Below are 15,710 nucleotides of genomic sequence, written 5' to 3' on the forward strand. Positions count from 1 at the left end.
ATATGGGTTCTCTATCAGACAACCTGGACTTTTTAACTTTGATGAAAACAACGTGTGGGGAAAGGAAACTAACTCAAAGCAGTTCTCTTCAATAAGAAGATAGTATTGACTATCCGATTATGGATGGGTGAGGCAGAAACAATATGCAGCAGCAATCAAATTGCATCATAGAGGCATCCAGGGCATGTTTCAATACCTGCTGTGTTAATCTCCCCCATGAGGACGAGATCAAGCCCGGCAAGGTTGCCGTCGTAGTCGATCCCCGCCGCGGTTTTGCTTCAGCCATAATTTCATCTCTCCAGCGCACCACTGATTTCACCAACCCTGAATCTCTCCCCTCGCTGCAGGATGTCTTGTCCGGCCTGAACGCTGCATTCCCGTGCTACTCCCGCACGGTTCTTGCCGACGACATTCGTGCTCGGGAGTATCATCTGTCCAACCATGTTTGCCTCGATTATGTCGGCAATGGCCTCTTTTCTCATTCCCAGGTTCAGAGTTCGATCTTGTCAGCGGAGATGGGTTCAACAACCTCGTCAGCATTTTCCAATGCCCCTTTCTTCAACATTTCATGCAATTCGATGAATTTGAATTCCTACTTGAATCACAAAGTCGATGAATCCGACTTCCAAGCTTCGTTGCGTGCGAGGATCACAGAATACATGAACTTGTTCGAAGAGGAATACGCCGTTGTTTTTACAGCTAATCAGGCGTCAGCATTCAAGCTTATTGCAGATTCTTACCCTTTCAACTCCAATCAAAGTCTTCTAACAGTTTACGACTATGAAAACGAAGCCGTTCAGGCCATGGTTGACAGTGCAACTAACCAGGGCGCCAGGGCTCAATCAGCTGCCTTTATATGGCCTAATTTCAGAATCGATTCTAGAAAATTAAGGAAACAGATTGCCAGCAAGAGTAACACAAGAAACAGGGGAAGGGGCCTGTTCGTTTTCCCTCTCCAATCCAGGATGACTGGAGTACGATATTCTTATCAGTGGATGAACCTGGCGAGGGGCCATGGATGGCATGTCCTGCTCGATACCTGTGCGCTTGGAGCAAAGGACATGGAAACCCTCGGCCTATCACTTTTCCAACCTGATTTCCTAATCGGCTCGTTTTTCAAGGTTTTTGGCCTCAATCCGTCGGGCTTCTGCTGCCTGTTCATCAGGAAATCTAGGGTTTCAGATTTAACGCAACTCTCTACCACTATGGGGATCATCAGCTTAATCCCAGCCGTCAATGAAGCTCCACAGTGTCGAGAATTCAAAATTAACCAGCAAAAGGATCCGTCGAGCTCCAAAACAACAGAAGTAAACACAGAGCACGAAACCCTAATCGAAGAAAATCCCCAATTCCGAGGCCTCGATCACGCAGACCAATTAGGGCTAATTCTAATCAGCAGCAGAGTGAGGTGCCTGGTTAATTGGTTGGTGAACGCATTCCTGAGCCTCCGACATCCCCATTCCGGTAGCGGGCCGTCGCTTATCAGAATCTATGGGCCGAGAATCAAGCTTGATCGAGGCCCTGCCATTGCGTTCAACGTGTACGATTGGGAAGGAGAAAGAGTCGACCCCAATTTAGTACAGAAGCTAGCTGATCGAAATAACATTTCACTCAGCTGCGGGTTCCTGAAAAACATCTGTTTCCCGAAAAATTCCGAGCAGGAGAAGGAGACATTGCTGGAAATGAGAAATCGGGAGGAGAAAAGGAAGACGAAACAGGATTGGGGATTGTGGGTGGCGTCGATTTCGATTGGAATGCTGAGCAATTTCGAGGATGTGTATAGGGTTTGGGGATTCGTTTCCAGGTTTTTGGACGCTGACTTTGTGGAGAAGGAACGGTGGAGATACACAGCCCTGAATCAGACGACGGTTGAGATTTAAGGCTATAGCCAACGCTTTTTTATTTTTCGTTTTTGTTCATCGATAATATATTATTTATAATAATAATAATAATAATAAGAAATAATATATATTTTAATTTATATAATTTAATATTACATTTATTTATACATTTTATTAAAAAATTACTTCATTAATTTATTTATATTCTTATTAAATTATTTTTACTTTGTATTAGTATAATTAACTATATGTTGCTAGTATATTATTTGGGCCTGTTAATGGCTATTTGAACCCATTAATGGCCTAATAGGCTCAGCCCAGCAGAGTACTCTCGAGTCTCGATCCAGTTAGTTATCAGAACCTTCTAGGGTTTTGCTCATTCTCTCAACTCGAGTACTTGGGAGCGTGATCGCCGCAACTCAAACCTTTGTTGCTCTTTCCCCTCTGAATTTGAAATTATCGCCAGTTAGTCCGACGATCATCTGGTAATTCCTGTTGTCCTCTCGATTATAGATGTAATATGGATATATGCGGACTATTCCTTTCGTGATAATTTGGTTACGATTTAGTGCTTCATTTGTTGGAGTCAGTGATGTATTCGTAAGAATTCGTTAATTTTTAGTTGACGAATGATGAGTTTCGAAAACGATTTGTTTATTGTTATGTATCTTCAGATTTGATCATTATGTCGTTAGGTTTCGAGATCTGGTGAGATTTTGAGTTTCATTTGAAGAAGGCGGTTATAAGATTGAGGAATAGACGCTTTTGTAATATCTAGATTCGAAAAAAGAATTACATCGGTTTGTCCTTTACTTGTTTATTGTTGTATCGGTAAGTTGTATGGACTTGAATATGCGATAGTAATTGCAGTGTAAGATTCTAAGCAATTAGGCGATTCAACCTAATTTTGCAGTTGATCACTTGAAAGGTAGAAACCCTAGTCATGGCAATTGGATCGGTTTGATCTGGGCAAAGAGGTACACAAGTTTCTGTGTATCATAACATCTCCTACCATTGATAGCTTTTTTATGGGATTGAAACATTTGCTACAGTTGATGGAACACTTATTTAATTATAGCTCTAAATATCATATAGCTAACTAGTAGTAACAAATTTTATTTTTGATAAATGCTTTAGGTTCTCCTAGGATTTGAAATATAGTTGGGCATGGTAATTGGATAATTTTTAGATGATTTGTATTATCAAAGATTTTCACAAGTTAGTTCTGGTGCATTCGAATGCTGTGCTATAAATTTCGCAATACTAATTCTGACACATCTATAATGAAATTTGTAAAACACAAACTATAATATTTTCTGCATTCCTATGTTTGTGAAATGGTAGTTCCTAAGAGCATGAGACCGCCTCTTAGTTAATGTGGTCGTGGCCTCAGAGGTGGCAGGGGTGGCGGCAGTGGTCGTGGTCCTCCTCGCGATGAGGGCCCCCCCTTAGGAAGTAGTTGAGGTTTCGAAATTTGTTCAAGCTTGTGAAGGAGATGATGTTTCCAAGCTTACAAACGAGAAAGTGCCCTATTTTAACACACCCATAAACCTTCAGAACAAGACCCAAATAGGTAAGGTAGATGAGATCTTCGGCCCCATCAATGAATCTTATTTCTCAATTAAGATGATGGAAGGGATATGGGTGATAAGTTCTTCATTGGTCCATCCAAGCTTTTGTTGCTCAAGATTTCTTCCACAGCCCAAGGAACAATGGCAGGCTGGCAGAGGGGGGGGGGGGGGTGGTCGGGGTGGAGGTAGTGGCTTTCGAGAAAGTGGTGACTCCAATGGTGGGAGATGTGGCTTCTGAGTGCGAGGTCGTGGTGGTGGATTTATGGGTAGAGGAAGATTGCAATAGAGTACATGGGCACATATGTTTGTCTCTACGATGTTGTTCCAAGGGGTTTAAGATTAGAACAATATTTTTTATGTAACTCATATATCAATGGAATATTTGAAGTTGCATGTAGTTGCTTGAAATGATATAGATTGATGTGGTTTTGCTCTTTTTTTTTTTTATAAAAAAAAAAATATAGTTTGTTTAATGGTATGTGAAGATTTATCTTCTGGTCATTCATGAAATTTTAGATGTTGTTATCTGTCTCTATGGGATAATTTAGCTACTTATTTATCAGCTATTGGCTGCTCCAAGTCTTCAAGAATGCTTGTTCCTGGTGGCTTTAGAATAGGACACAGGAGCCTGATGTCTATCTTTTTTGGAGGAAGGGATCCATTCGATGATCCCATTTTATACCCTCCTTGGGGAGCAAGTTTGATTCTACCAGCTCTGCTGAAGGTCGTCCATTCATGAATCCCCAGCCTTCACATTCTAATTCACCAAAGGGTGCCAATAATTGAGATGCTGAACTCTGAAAGTGAGAAGGTACAACGAAGATGGACAGAAGAAACAAGGGAAAGCGTTGCCAGATCTACTCAAGAGCCATCCGGTGAGGATCCTGATGATGAAAAGTATTTTGGCTTTTGGAATGCTTATTTGAGTATTGGTCTGAATGTCTGTTTAGACTAATGTGATGGACGTAATCTACCCTGTTGTAGAGAAAAGGAGTGGGCATATGTCTCAAAGAAATGACGATAACTAGACACACTTAACAAGGAGTCAGCCGTAATCACCTAAGCAAATGGTACCTGCTATACATCATCTAGGGCAAGGAGATCAAGGTATTATTTTAGCTTTTCTATTACCGCTTGCATATCAATAATATCAATCTTGAATTTAGGAAGGGGATTGTTTAACCATTGAGATTATGTGTTTAGGAGCATTCTGTCACTAGGAAATTGATGTTGGACGGCCATGTTGACACAATGCAGACACTGCATAACCTTAAGGTTTTCTGATGCACGTTTTTATTCATTTATTGGTCTCAACCATTGTATACTTATTCATCTTGCATTGCTCTGACTTGATGTTTTGTTTTAGAAGCATACTAATCCCTTGATGGTTTCTCTTTTACTTGATGCAAAATCTCTTCCAGGATGTGGAGGTGGCAGTCAGCGGGTGGGCCCTCCCTGCTTCTGAAAGGCCAGCAAATGGTGAAACTTCCAGTCAGATGTAGTTGGTATTCGCTGGACCCTACACCATATCTGCGAAAAATGAAAACTGCCCAAGCTCTTGGCTCACAGGTCTAGCAGGTAGCAGCATTAGGCACCTTCTCAGATGCCATTTCTATCTTGAGTTTGCCCTATGTCCAATCCTATTTCATGAATGTGCACACACCCACGCCTAGATCTATGAGGCATGCAATGTTTGTTAAGGGATTTGTGCCAATTTTCCGTAACTAATGTCGACACTTAATTCTATAGCTCCCTCGATCTCTGAGATGAGACCCAGCTAAGGTAAGGTCAGGTTTTGTTGTGGCTGCTCAGCTTGGCTGCGGTCTGACAAACTTCAGTTCAGTTCGATGCCTTGCTGCCAGGGCTCTATATCTGCAACGATCGGGGTTGAATGCTAGGGATGGGGTATATGCAGCGTTATTTGTAGTGATTTTAGGTGGATATCGTTTACCATTCCGTTCTGCCTACTTGATAATTTATGAAAATGTTTTATAATCTGTATCACTATATATGGTTGTTCCTTAGCAAGGGACTGCAGGATGACCGAATATGTACTTTTACGTATGTGTATATGTTCGGCCGATCCGGGGCTCAACTGGTGCCTTCGCTGGAAGCCTAGTTGGGGATTTTTTTTAAATGGGCCGTTCTAGCCATGCTAAGTTGTTTGTTTCAAGCCCAAAATGTTTGACAGGCTCAGAATACTGTATGACCAGTTTCCAAACGCCCAAAAAGTGTCGCATAAATGCTAATAATGGAGCCCAGATATGTAACTATTTATTCAAAAGCGGCGCAGATAAAATGTTGGTGAAAGTCCATATTGGGGTAATACAAACAACTGCAAGATATCATCGTCTATGTACAGAGGCCCAGTAAAATGTTCCCGCGGGCCGATTGGGCCAGAAAGGGTCCTTTAAATTATCAGTGTATTGCCTACAGGCCCAGAAAATGTTAGCGCAGGCCCAAGAAAATAACAGCTCGGACCAAATTATTGTCGGAGTATTTCCGACAGGCCCAAAAAGATTGCTACCACCTGTGGAATATTGCCGACAGCCAAAAATGTTATTGGTACAATGTCATGACCATGTCGGCATAAGCCGCAATGTTGTCGGTTTATTGCAAACGGCGGCGCAAGGCACAAAAAAATAACGGCGCAGGCCCGTTAGTTTTTGTCTATATATTTGCCGACCGCAAAAAATATTGTCGGCTTATTGCCGGCAATACAAGGCGGTGGCGGCGCAAGCTTATTGGGCCAGTTAACTCTAGTAAAGGCCCAAAATAATTAAAAGAGACAATGATTGGGCCTGAAAATGGCAGCATAAGCCCAAGAAGTATCGCTACAGGCCCATAAACATTGTCTATATATTGCCTACTAGCCCACGAAATTTATGGCCCAAATCAGAAAAATGTCTGGGTATTTCCGACAGCTAGAAATTCTTGTACATATCTATGCTACCTATTCCGCAACATGTCGGCCCCCCCATTATTGTTGTCGGCTTAGCGCAGACAATCACAGAACTCTGTCGGCCCAATTTTAGGTTCGCAACAACATGTCGGGCCAGGCCCATGGTTCTGTCGGCTCCTTGCCTGTGACCCATAATGCTTTTTCCTGAGTTCAAGCAGGTCCAATGAAATGTTGTAGGGCCAAGATATTGTACCCAGTTTTTGTAAGCCCTTGATGCTTTCTGCGAAGGCCCATCGTTTTGGCCCAGTACAAGAATTCTCCGAGCCTACGTTTGGCAGCCCCAGCATAATGTAGGCTATGCTTGACAGGCCCAGTTTGTTCTGGGCGAAAGCCCATGGGAGAACAGTACTCGGTTGAGCTAACTTTTTCACAGTTGAGTGGGCCTCCTCTGGCTCAGCGTATTACGTGGAAAAAAATTTGGGAATGTAATATTTTACGTAGATGTAAAAATTTAACTACATAACAATTTAATTATACATAAAACAAATTAGAACAAAGCACTGTTAATTTTGAAATTTATTGAATTAGAGTTGTATATACTTTTGGAGTGCTAATTTAATCAGAAAGCATACAGACAGGCAAGCATATAATGCATTCATCCATGAAGTGCCATATAAAGTGAAAGTGATGCAATAAAATCACCTGCAAAACACACATTGTTTGAGTAAAACCTATACCACAAAGAGGAATGTTAATATTACTCATCTAATACGCTGAGTTAATGATGGATCTCCACACTCGTGCTGTTTTCATAGCACATTAAATACTCTTAATTCAAACTTTATTGCAACAAAGTAAGAATCGAAACCCAAATACCACATCATAGGGCCTACGATACTTACCACACTCGATCAATCACTTACCTGGTTGCAGCCTCATGCACGTGTAGGGGATGGGAAATAAAACTGTGCACCGCACCACAATATTATCTTCTTTTCTTTCCAGAGCTTCGATTGCCTTTCAATGATGCCTCAGTCTTGAATAAATGTGGCTATAATACATTGTATAGAAATGACAGTGCTGATTAGATATAACATCAAGACACCAAAAACAATGCTGCTAAGGATGAAGATATGATTGCATTCAAAAAAACATTTCACAATTTCGAAGCTACAAATTAAGAATATTGGATCAGTATAATGTTTAGCTATACGAAATAAGTCCGTCTAATACACAATAAAGGCTCTGTATCACGATTTCAGGTAGTTCATGTAAATGCAGAATTGCAGATGAAAAGCATTCAACTCTCAATCAATAGATTGGACACACAATGAAGATAGAATAACAAGCACTGTTATGATATCAGTTACTTATATGATGCAGAACTGCGGATAAAAAGCATATAATTCTCAACCAATAAATTGGTCACACAATGAACATAGAATAACAAACACTTCTTAATGTGGCCATAATCAAAAACAAAAATTTTAAGGTGTGTTTGTTTGTGTGTTTGGGATTTTTGAATAGTAAAAAATTGAATTCGAATAGTTGTTTGATGTGATATAAATAAATATTGATGTGATGTTTTGAATGTAAAATAAATTTGTAGTATAATATAAAAAAAAAAAACACAACCTTAGTTTTTATGATATTTGCCTTTTTAGAAATGAAAGAAATCAAGAATGCCGTGCCACATAAACCTCCCACATAGGATATAACATAAAATAAAAGCAATGTGGAATATGGGTCAGTGCTAATGTTGGTGTCAATCAAGTAGCTCACCTTCGCGGGCGCCAGCACGCAGAAGAACACTGTTCAGTTCTAATTTGATCTTTTGTTCAGCCAGGAAATCATAACCACCTTCATGACACAAAATTAAAAAGTACCAATTAAATATTTAAAATTAATAATCACTAAATTGTTAACTAAAATATTTCAAATATCAATACTTACCTTGATTTGTGTATTTGGCAAGAATCCCATCAGTAATCTCTTAAGAGTTTCCTGAGCAATTAAAACATCAGAAGCACCTAGGAACACAAAACATAGGCATGTTAATCTGCACAAAAAGAAAAGGAAATGCGTTGTTAGAATAACTAGATAAAATATAACCAATTGACTGATCATATATTAAATAAAAAATAAAAAATCACAAAACAAACTTTATAATGAAATCCTTGACGTAGAGGTGGGGATCAGTTCAGATTTTTTGGGCTGGGTACCCAAACCTGACCCAATATTTCAGGCACCAAACCTAGCATCATCCTTTGTTTGGTTACCAAAATTTTCACTTTATTACCTTTGCATTAAGATAACCTTTTACTATCTTTTAGTAATAATACACACTCTGCAAATCCATACAAGCAATTATAATAAAAAAATAAAATAAACTAAAGTTTGTTTATTTTGTATTTTTGGATGAATTTATTTTTACTTTATGTCGATAAAATAGAAAATAATATTGTGTAAAAAAGTTGAATTATGTGAGTAAACTAAATGTATATATTATATTTTTTAAAATAATATTTATAAAAAATTGTGTCACTTAGAAACACAATATGAACAAATCCTAACCTAAAACATACAAATGCAATTAACACAATTAAAAAAATCGAAACCATGAAATTTTTAATCTAAACAACATCGTACATATAATTCTTCCCAAAATCGGCTCCTCCCCCAGCAAAATAAAAATAAAAATAAATAATAAATAATAAAACCTTTTTTTTTAATATTACATTAAATATTAATTTAATATTTAAAATATCACATTAAAACGTTTTTATATTGCATAAAATAATTATTCAAATTTAAAATTTTATTATTCAAAACTATAAGCCCAAGTCCCAAATCTCCAACCAAACAAACCCTAAAAATATGAATACTAGTAAATGTGACTAATTTAATGGGACAATTGAAAAGGAAAAACAAGACTAATTAAATGGGACAATTGAAAAGGAAAAACAAGACTAATTAAATGGGACAGGAGGAGTATTATATTAAAAAAATCTATAATCTATCCTCTATCCATACTACTATTACTAACTTAAGGTCTGTTTGTTTAGTGCTTTAATTTCAGGTATTTTTATATGAGATATAGAAAATCGTATCGGTTTTATATTGAATGTTAACATTTTGTGAGAGTGTATAATATATACTCAGCACAATTGACACTATTTTCATTTTTATCCGTTCAATAACAATCGACATTTTTCTATTTTGGGTAAACTTACTAAATCAAAACATACTTAACAAATATAAATCAACTTAATTACTACATAACATGTAACATCATACATAAGACCCACTCAAAACTCTTTTATTTCTATTTCACTCAAAAAAAATAAATATTTTTATCTGTATTAAAACCTCCACCTCTTTTAAAAAATTAAATTATATTAATTATAGAAAATTTTATTCTCTACAAAATAATATCCATATTGCATATATTTTTATTGCTATATACTTTTTAAAATATTCAAGTACATATTTTAATTTTTTTTAATCATATATTGAATTTATTTAAAGCTATCAATATTATTAATTACATAAAAAAAATAATATTATAACTCACTATTATTAACTAATTAAACATCATTACCTTAAATAAGGTGTCCTAATGAAAGTGTCAACTATGTTGAGACAGAAGGAGTATATTTATATATATTGAAAATCGTATATGGAAAAAAAAAATAATAATTGGACAAACAAACATAATAATTAGCTTATTATGTATATTTATTATTAAATATACTATTACAATGTATTTTTTTTCTCTCATAAAAATATAATTATAAATTTCATGTATATTACATTGAAAAATTTTATAATCTATCTCATTACTAACTACATAGATTATAGTATTTTTATTATTAAATATATTATATGCTTTTTAAGATCATATCCATCCATAACTCTATTTTTAAAATTAAATAAAATAAAATTTTTATAATATTAGATAATATTTATGCAAAATATAATAAAAAATACTATATAATATCATTTGATTAAACATAATTAATGCAATATAAAAATTAATATTAATTATAAAATTAAAATATAACTATACAAAAATAAATTATTTTATAAATAATAAAATAAAAGTAAAAAAAAAAGTATAAACATGATTTTTAAATAAATTTTAATTTAAAATAAAATAAAAATCAAGAAAAAGCCACCCTCTCAGTTGAGGGGGTGCCCTCGAATTGTGTCTCACCCTCTCATACGAGGATGATGAATGAAAGTGGGTTGGAGTAACCCACCCTGCAAAAATAACATGGTTTTTTTTTTTTTTTTGCTATTTTTGCAAGGTAGATTGGAGATGGTCTAATTAAACTTTGGGTACATGATTGGGTATCGAGTTTGAAAATTCATATCTGGATTTTGACCTAATTTTTTGATTGAGTACACTAAACTAAAAATTTGTACACATTTTTTTAAACATGTACAAGCCTGATTAAACCGAACCCCCATCGAATCGGGCCAAACCCAAACTACATGATCCAAATGCCCACCCCTACATTTAAGTCCAAAAGACTAGAGATAAGAAGAAACATCATCAAAATAAAAGAATGAGTTTGAGAAACATACCCAAAAATCAAAGCAAATTACTTTCAGCATCGCAAGAATTTAGAGCTTCAATAACACCCCAAATAACTTCATGTCCTCCACGAGATTGTCAATCACATAAAACCACTCCAACCCCTGAGATTAGATAAAGACGAATTAAATATATATTTATATATATCTTTCAGTAGAAAACCTAGTAAGATAGCATTATATTAAGATGCAATGCCATTTGCTATAGAATCCTGATATAGCCAATAATTGATTAGCAGTCATGGTTTTATGAAGTTAAATATTTGAACCACCAATGGAATACCTAACTGCAGGATGCTCAGTTATTATCTGAGCTTTAGGAACCTTGGCAGTTGCCTGCAGGAAGTATGTCCAAGGTTGACTGTAAGTATGAGATAACGACCTACTCATGATGTGCAGAATCTCCTGCAGTAGTTTCATCACCAGTCAGCACAATTCGAAGAGATATTACATCTGCAGAAATAGAGAATTTTAAAAACTGAACATAGAAAATGTATTCAGCAGAACTATACTGTAAAATCAATAGAGGATTATCCAAAATAGCATAAGAAGTTAAAGTCTTACATAACTACACTGCTCAATTGGATTTAAAAGCAAATAAATGTTTGAATTGAACCAAGAGATAAAATCCAGCGTACACACTCAAATAGCAAACTACACAAAAAATCATGTCTCTTCTAGAGTTCTAAAGGAAGAAGATCTTCAAACAAAATGTAGCTTTGAATATAAAATATTAAAGGGTTTCAAGAATTTGATGGCCAAGCTGTTCATTAATCTCTCATAAAGTATAGCACATAGCATCAAAAACAGATAAGGGGAAAAATTTGTTTCTTGTGAAAATCAACTAACTTGACAAACATATTAATACCAACATTAATGGCAGTGAAAGGTTACAGCCATTTATATTCACTAAATTATATTATCTTCACATTTAGTAACTTGAGCCCTATACTGAACAAAGTATATTTTAAGTTGAATTGAAAAGAAATCAATGCAAACATTCAAAACTCCAATGCGCAATTAATAACCTGATGCAACGCAAGCTACAGTAGAGTAGATAAAATTACTATGGTTTCTTCCAAATCCCATAAATTCATTGCCTCAGAAGAAGTTCCAGCTACCACCAAACCTCTATTAAATGCCAGATTCAATTGGATTTGTGCGACCATATAGGATCTTTAATAATCAGAGGCAACTTCCTTTAGGCATATATTTGATGAAAAAAAAAACAGTCATTGATGGTAGAACAAGTGTTTACCCAAACTAAATTATAAGAAGTACAGAACAGTTTATAAATTACAATTAACAGAACAAATGCCAACAATAATATATAGATTACAAGGAGCGAGGCTTGTACGCATATATGCCTTAGATCAAATATCCATATATGATGCAGTGGTCAAACACATGTCTCCCAAATTAAAATAATATTCTCAGCGTGTTTTTCACTGCTCGGAATGCGTAATGCGAATATTCATGGATCATAGATATTGATAATACAACAATCTCAATTGAACACCCACATTTTTACAACATTCATTGAAATTCCATCACATCCGACGCACACACAGCACATAAATACATGAATTCAAAGATTGTACAACTTAAACCCTAAAATTCCATCAGAGGATACGCAATTTATACCCGCGCATCGTCATTCTCCAAACCAACGCCCAACTTATCCAACCGGAGTCACAACGTTCTCGGTCGGTGTCCCCACCGGAAAATCGAATACCGAAACCAGAGCACAAACGCACACAAGGACAGGACTACACAAACAACCGATATTCAAAAAAATAGGGCAGAAAGCCCTGCGAGACAAACCTTCAGTAAGAATTCGTCCTATTTCTTTTCTTCTGCCGACTTCGTCTCCAACAGCGCATATGATTCCGTCAACGATTCACCGTCGATCTCTTCTCTTCAGCGGGACAGAAATGTTCGAGAACATGAACATTACACCAGTGATAATGATAATTTTATGACTTACAAACCCGACCCGACTTGACCGATCTTTCGGGTCGAATTTTAGAAAACGCTGGAACTTGTGACTATATAGTTGGGCCTAAAGCCTAGTTCTAACATCAAAGTCCAATCAAGTGTAGTTTTAGCATAAATATATTTATTATATTTGCATACACAGATCCAATTTGTATCTGACATTTGAGTTTTAAATTTTTCCCTTAAATTAAGGGTTTAATTAATTTATAATCAAAGCTCAAAGTTTTAATTATGTTACCTTTGATTTGAGAAAGTAAATGTTTCAAATCTTGATAATAATATATTATTTCATATTTCATAGTAGATGATATATTCAATATTATCTACTTCAGTTATGATATCCCTCCAAGTACTTAGCACTAACTAATGGTATTATAACCTAATTCATTAAGAAGGTTTTTGTTAATCAATCTGTGGAATAATTTTTAGTTTATTGAATAGTTTTTAGCAAATCTAACAATTAATTAAATTGTTTAGTAAACAATTTTTTAAAATAACTAGTCAAACCCTAAAAGTTAATTTTAAATAACCCTAAAATTTATTGTATTATTTAATAATTATTTTATTATAAATGTTTATTTTTTTTAAATTATGATTTTATTATTAATTTTTATTTTTATTTTCTATTTTTCTAGAATATATTAATTTATAAAAATCAAGTTAAAAAAAATTAATTATTATTCAATCATTTATATACTTTTATTATATACATTTTATATACAAATGAAGGTAAAAGGCAATTGAATATTTTTATTAAAGTAAAAATAAATATTTTGTTACAAATAGTATATTCAATTAGCCAAATTAGCTAATTGAATGTGATTGCCAAACACCCGAAGGCTCTATAAATTGGGAAGAAGGCTAGAAAATGCACTTACTCCAACTTAATTAAAACCTACTGATCTATTTGTCTATATTCTCCTCCCATTTAATATATATATATATATATTATATTTTATATTGATTTTAATTTGAAATATTATATATAAATAATTTAATTTTAAAACATTAAAAAATATATGAATTAAATATAAATAAGCCGTGAATAGTTAGTTATTCCGTCAAAGAAGTACTTGGAAATAAGTTTTGCGCAGTGATGCACAGCACAGCACAGCACGGGACAAGACAATGCTCGCCAAAGTTGGCTCTATCTCTAGTTCAATAATATCTTAATAAGTCTAACGCCACCAAATTTTACTTCAAACTCAGAACCACCCACCCCACTTCAATAGTTTAATTGCTATTTATCAGTATTATATATATTACTTTATTAGGAAATTGTTGGATTTCGATTGACATTGTATTTTCAAGTTTTTGTAAAAAAAAATATTATAGGTATTATATAAGATTTATTCAAAAAATATATATTTTAAATTTTTAAATAAATAAATATAGTTATATATATTCAAATTTATTTTATTTTTTATAAAATTAGATTAAATTAATCATAATTTTTCATCCATTTTATAAGTATATATTTATTTTATTTTTAGTGGTTTAACAAATGTTATATTTTAATAATACTAATTGATGATAGTTTTGTATATAAAGAATATTTTACTTTTGTGATAGTGTAAAATTGTTAAGGAGGTATTAATGTAAATAAATATAAATGTAAAGGTATTTATAATATGTTATATGATATTTATATGTACTAAAAAAATTAATATATATATATATTATTTGAACAATAAAAATGACAATATCTATACTTACCAAACCAATTTACAACTTAAAATTCAAAGTATAAACAACACGTAAGAATTTGATTGTTACACATTCATTTTAATTGACTTCCATACAATTTTATTCTTACAAAAAGAACATGTTGTAGGTTATTTGAAAAGATCAATTTGATTATGTAATAAGTGATGGAGTCAATACGATGTTTAGTAGACGAATGCAAATAAATAAAAATCGCTTCAAAACCCACTGATAGTTTATCATCCAAAACTTACCCAAAATAATTTACCGACTAATGTAATTTGCAGTGTATTACGTTCGAAAATGTATAACTAAACCAATAAAAATAGTATGTTGATTCATAACTTCAATGTTACCGAATTAAAATACAATTATTGATTTAGATGTTATTATTAAGAATATTATATTAATATGGACAACATATGATTCTTTCCCTAACTAAATATGGTATTCTTACTTGAATATGTGTATCTCCTTTGAGCAACTTGCATAATATTATAGATATTTATCTCCACATCTACAGCTACATGTCTATAAAAATTTCAGTTATTTTATTTTTCATTTGAAATTGTGATGTTTTGTGCATATTACACTTCGACCCGACCCGACCTATCGAAACCCGGATCCCGTGCCCGCGGTTCGACCCGATTGAGTGATGAATTGGAGGATGGGTTCGGATGGCCTGAACCGCCCTGGACCGCCCTCAAACCGGTCCAAGGGGTCTGATATATATATACCCTGCTTCCCGGTTCAGACAGACAGATTAATCCTCACTCCTTCTATCGCGATATTCACCCTCTGGAGCCCTAGCTTTCCCGACGAACGCGATCGATCTGTCTGGTGCATTCCGGCGAGTTTGGCCATCGGAACTTGAAGTTCATCCACCGTGGTTGTGTTACAGCTTGTTCTAGAGCTGTTCTTCGGTTTGATTTCTCGATTCTATGTTTATGGGCTGTTCGTGGTGTAATTGATTGTCCGCGATGATTTAGGCTTAGAATCTTGAGATTTCTTTCGATTAGGTTGTTAATCGCGCTGATTGTGCGTTTCTGTGGATGTCGGTAGTGTTTGGGTCGAGGTTGAGTGTAAGTGTTGCTA

The 15,710-nt window shown here is 34.6% G+C and overlaps 1 protein-coding gene and 1 long non-coding RNA gene across 8 annotated transcripts; one reads left to right on the forward strand and one right to left on the reverse strand.

The window, feature by feature from the left end:
• The first annotated feature begins 29 nt into the window (after positions 1 to 29).
• On the forward strand, positions 30 to 4,287 carry LOC127255921 (uncharacterized). Of its 5 annotated transcripts, none has more exons than XM_051281701.1 (3): positions 30 to 2,326; positions 2,755 to 2,818; positions 3,976 to 4,287. In XM_051281701.1, exon 1 carries the CDS (start codon positions 144 to 146, stop codon positions 1,878 to 1,880), a length of 1,737 nt encoding a protein of 578 aa, XP_051137658.1. In that variant the 5' UTR covers positions 30 to 143; the 3' UTR covers positions 1,881 to 2,326; positions 2,755 to 2,818; positions 3,976 to 4,287. The 5 variants fall into 5 exon arrangements, with proteins under 5 accessions (XP_051137658.1, XP_051137660.1, XP_051137657.1 ...); XM_051281703.1 differs by lacking the exon at positions 3,976 to 4,287 and adding an exon at positions 3,186 to 3,825; XM_051281700.1 differs by lacking the exon at positions 2,755 to 2,818.
• A 1,703-nt stretch (positions 4,288 to 5,990) lies between these two features.
• LOC127255923 (uncharacterized) lies at positions 5,991 to 12,891 on the reverse strand. 3 transcript variants are annotated; one of them, XR_007839742.1, is made up of 6 exons: positions 12,738 to 12,891; positions 11,197 to 11,366; positions 10,905 to 11,018; positions 8,268 to 8,344; positions 8,097 to 8,174; positions 5,991 to 7,365 (listed from the first exon to the last, which is right to left on the reverse strand). It is a non-coding gene; the product is annotated as an uncharacterized LOC127255923 (long non-coding RNA). The 3 variants fall into 3 exon arrangements; XR_007839741.1 differs by having other exon boundaries at positions 5,993 to 7,365; positions 8,268 to 8,373; positions 11,197 to 11,318; positions 12,738 to 12,884; XR_007839740.1 differs by having other exon boundaries at positions 5,994 to 7,365; positions 8,268 to 8,373; positions 12,738 to 12,886.
• Positions 12,892 to 15,710: the final 2,819 nt, after the last annotated feature.

Source organism: Andrographis paniculata, unplaced genomic scaffold, assembly GCF_009805555.1.
Source record: "Andrographis paniculata isolate CXL003 unplaced genomic scaffold, ASM980555v1 Contig54END, whole genome shotgun sequence".
Lineage (NCBI taxonomy): Eukaryota > Viridiplantae > Streptophyta > Magnoliopsida > Lamiales > Acanthaceae > Andrographis > Andrographis paniculata.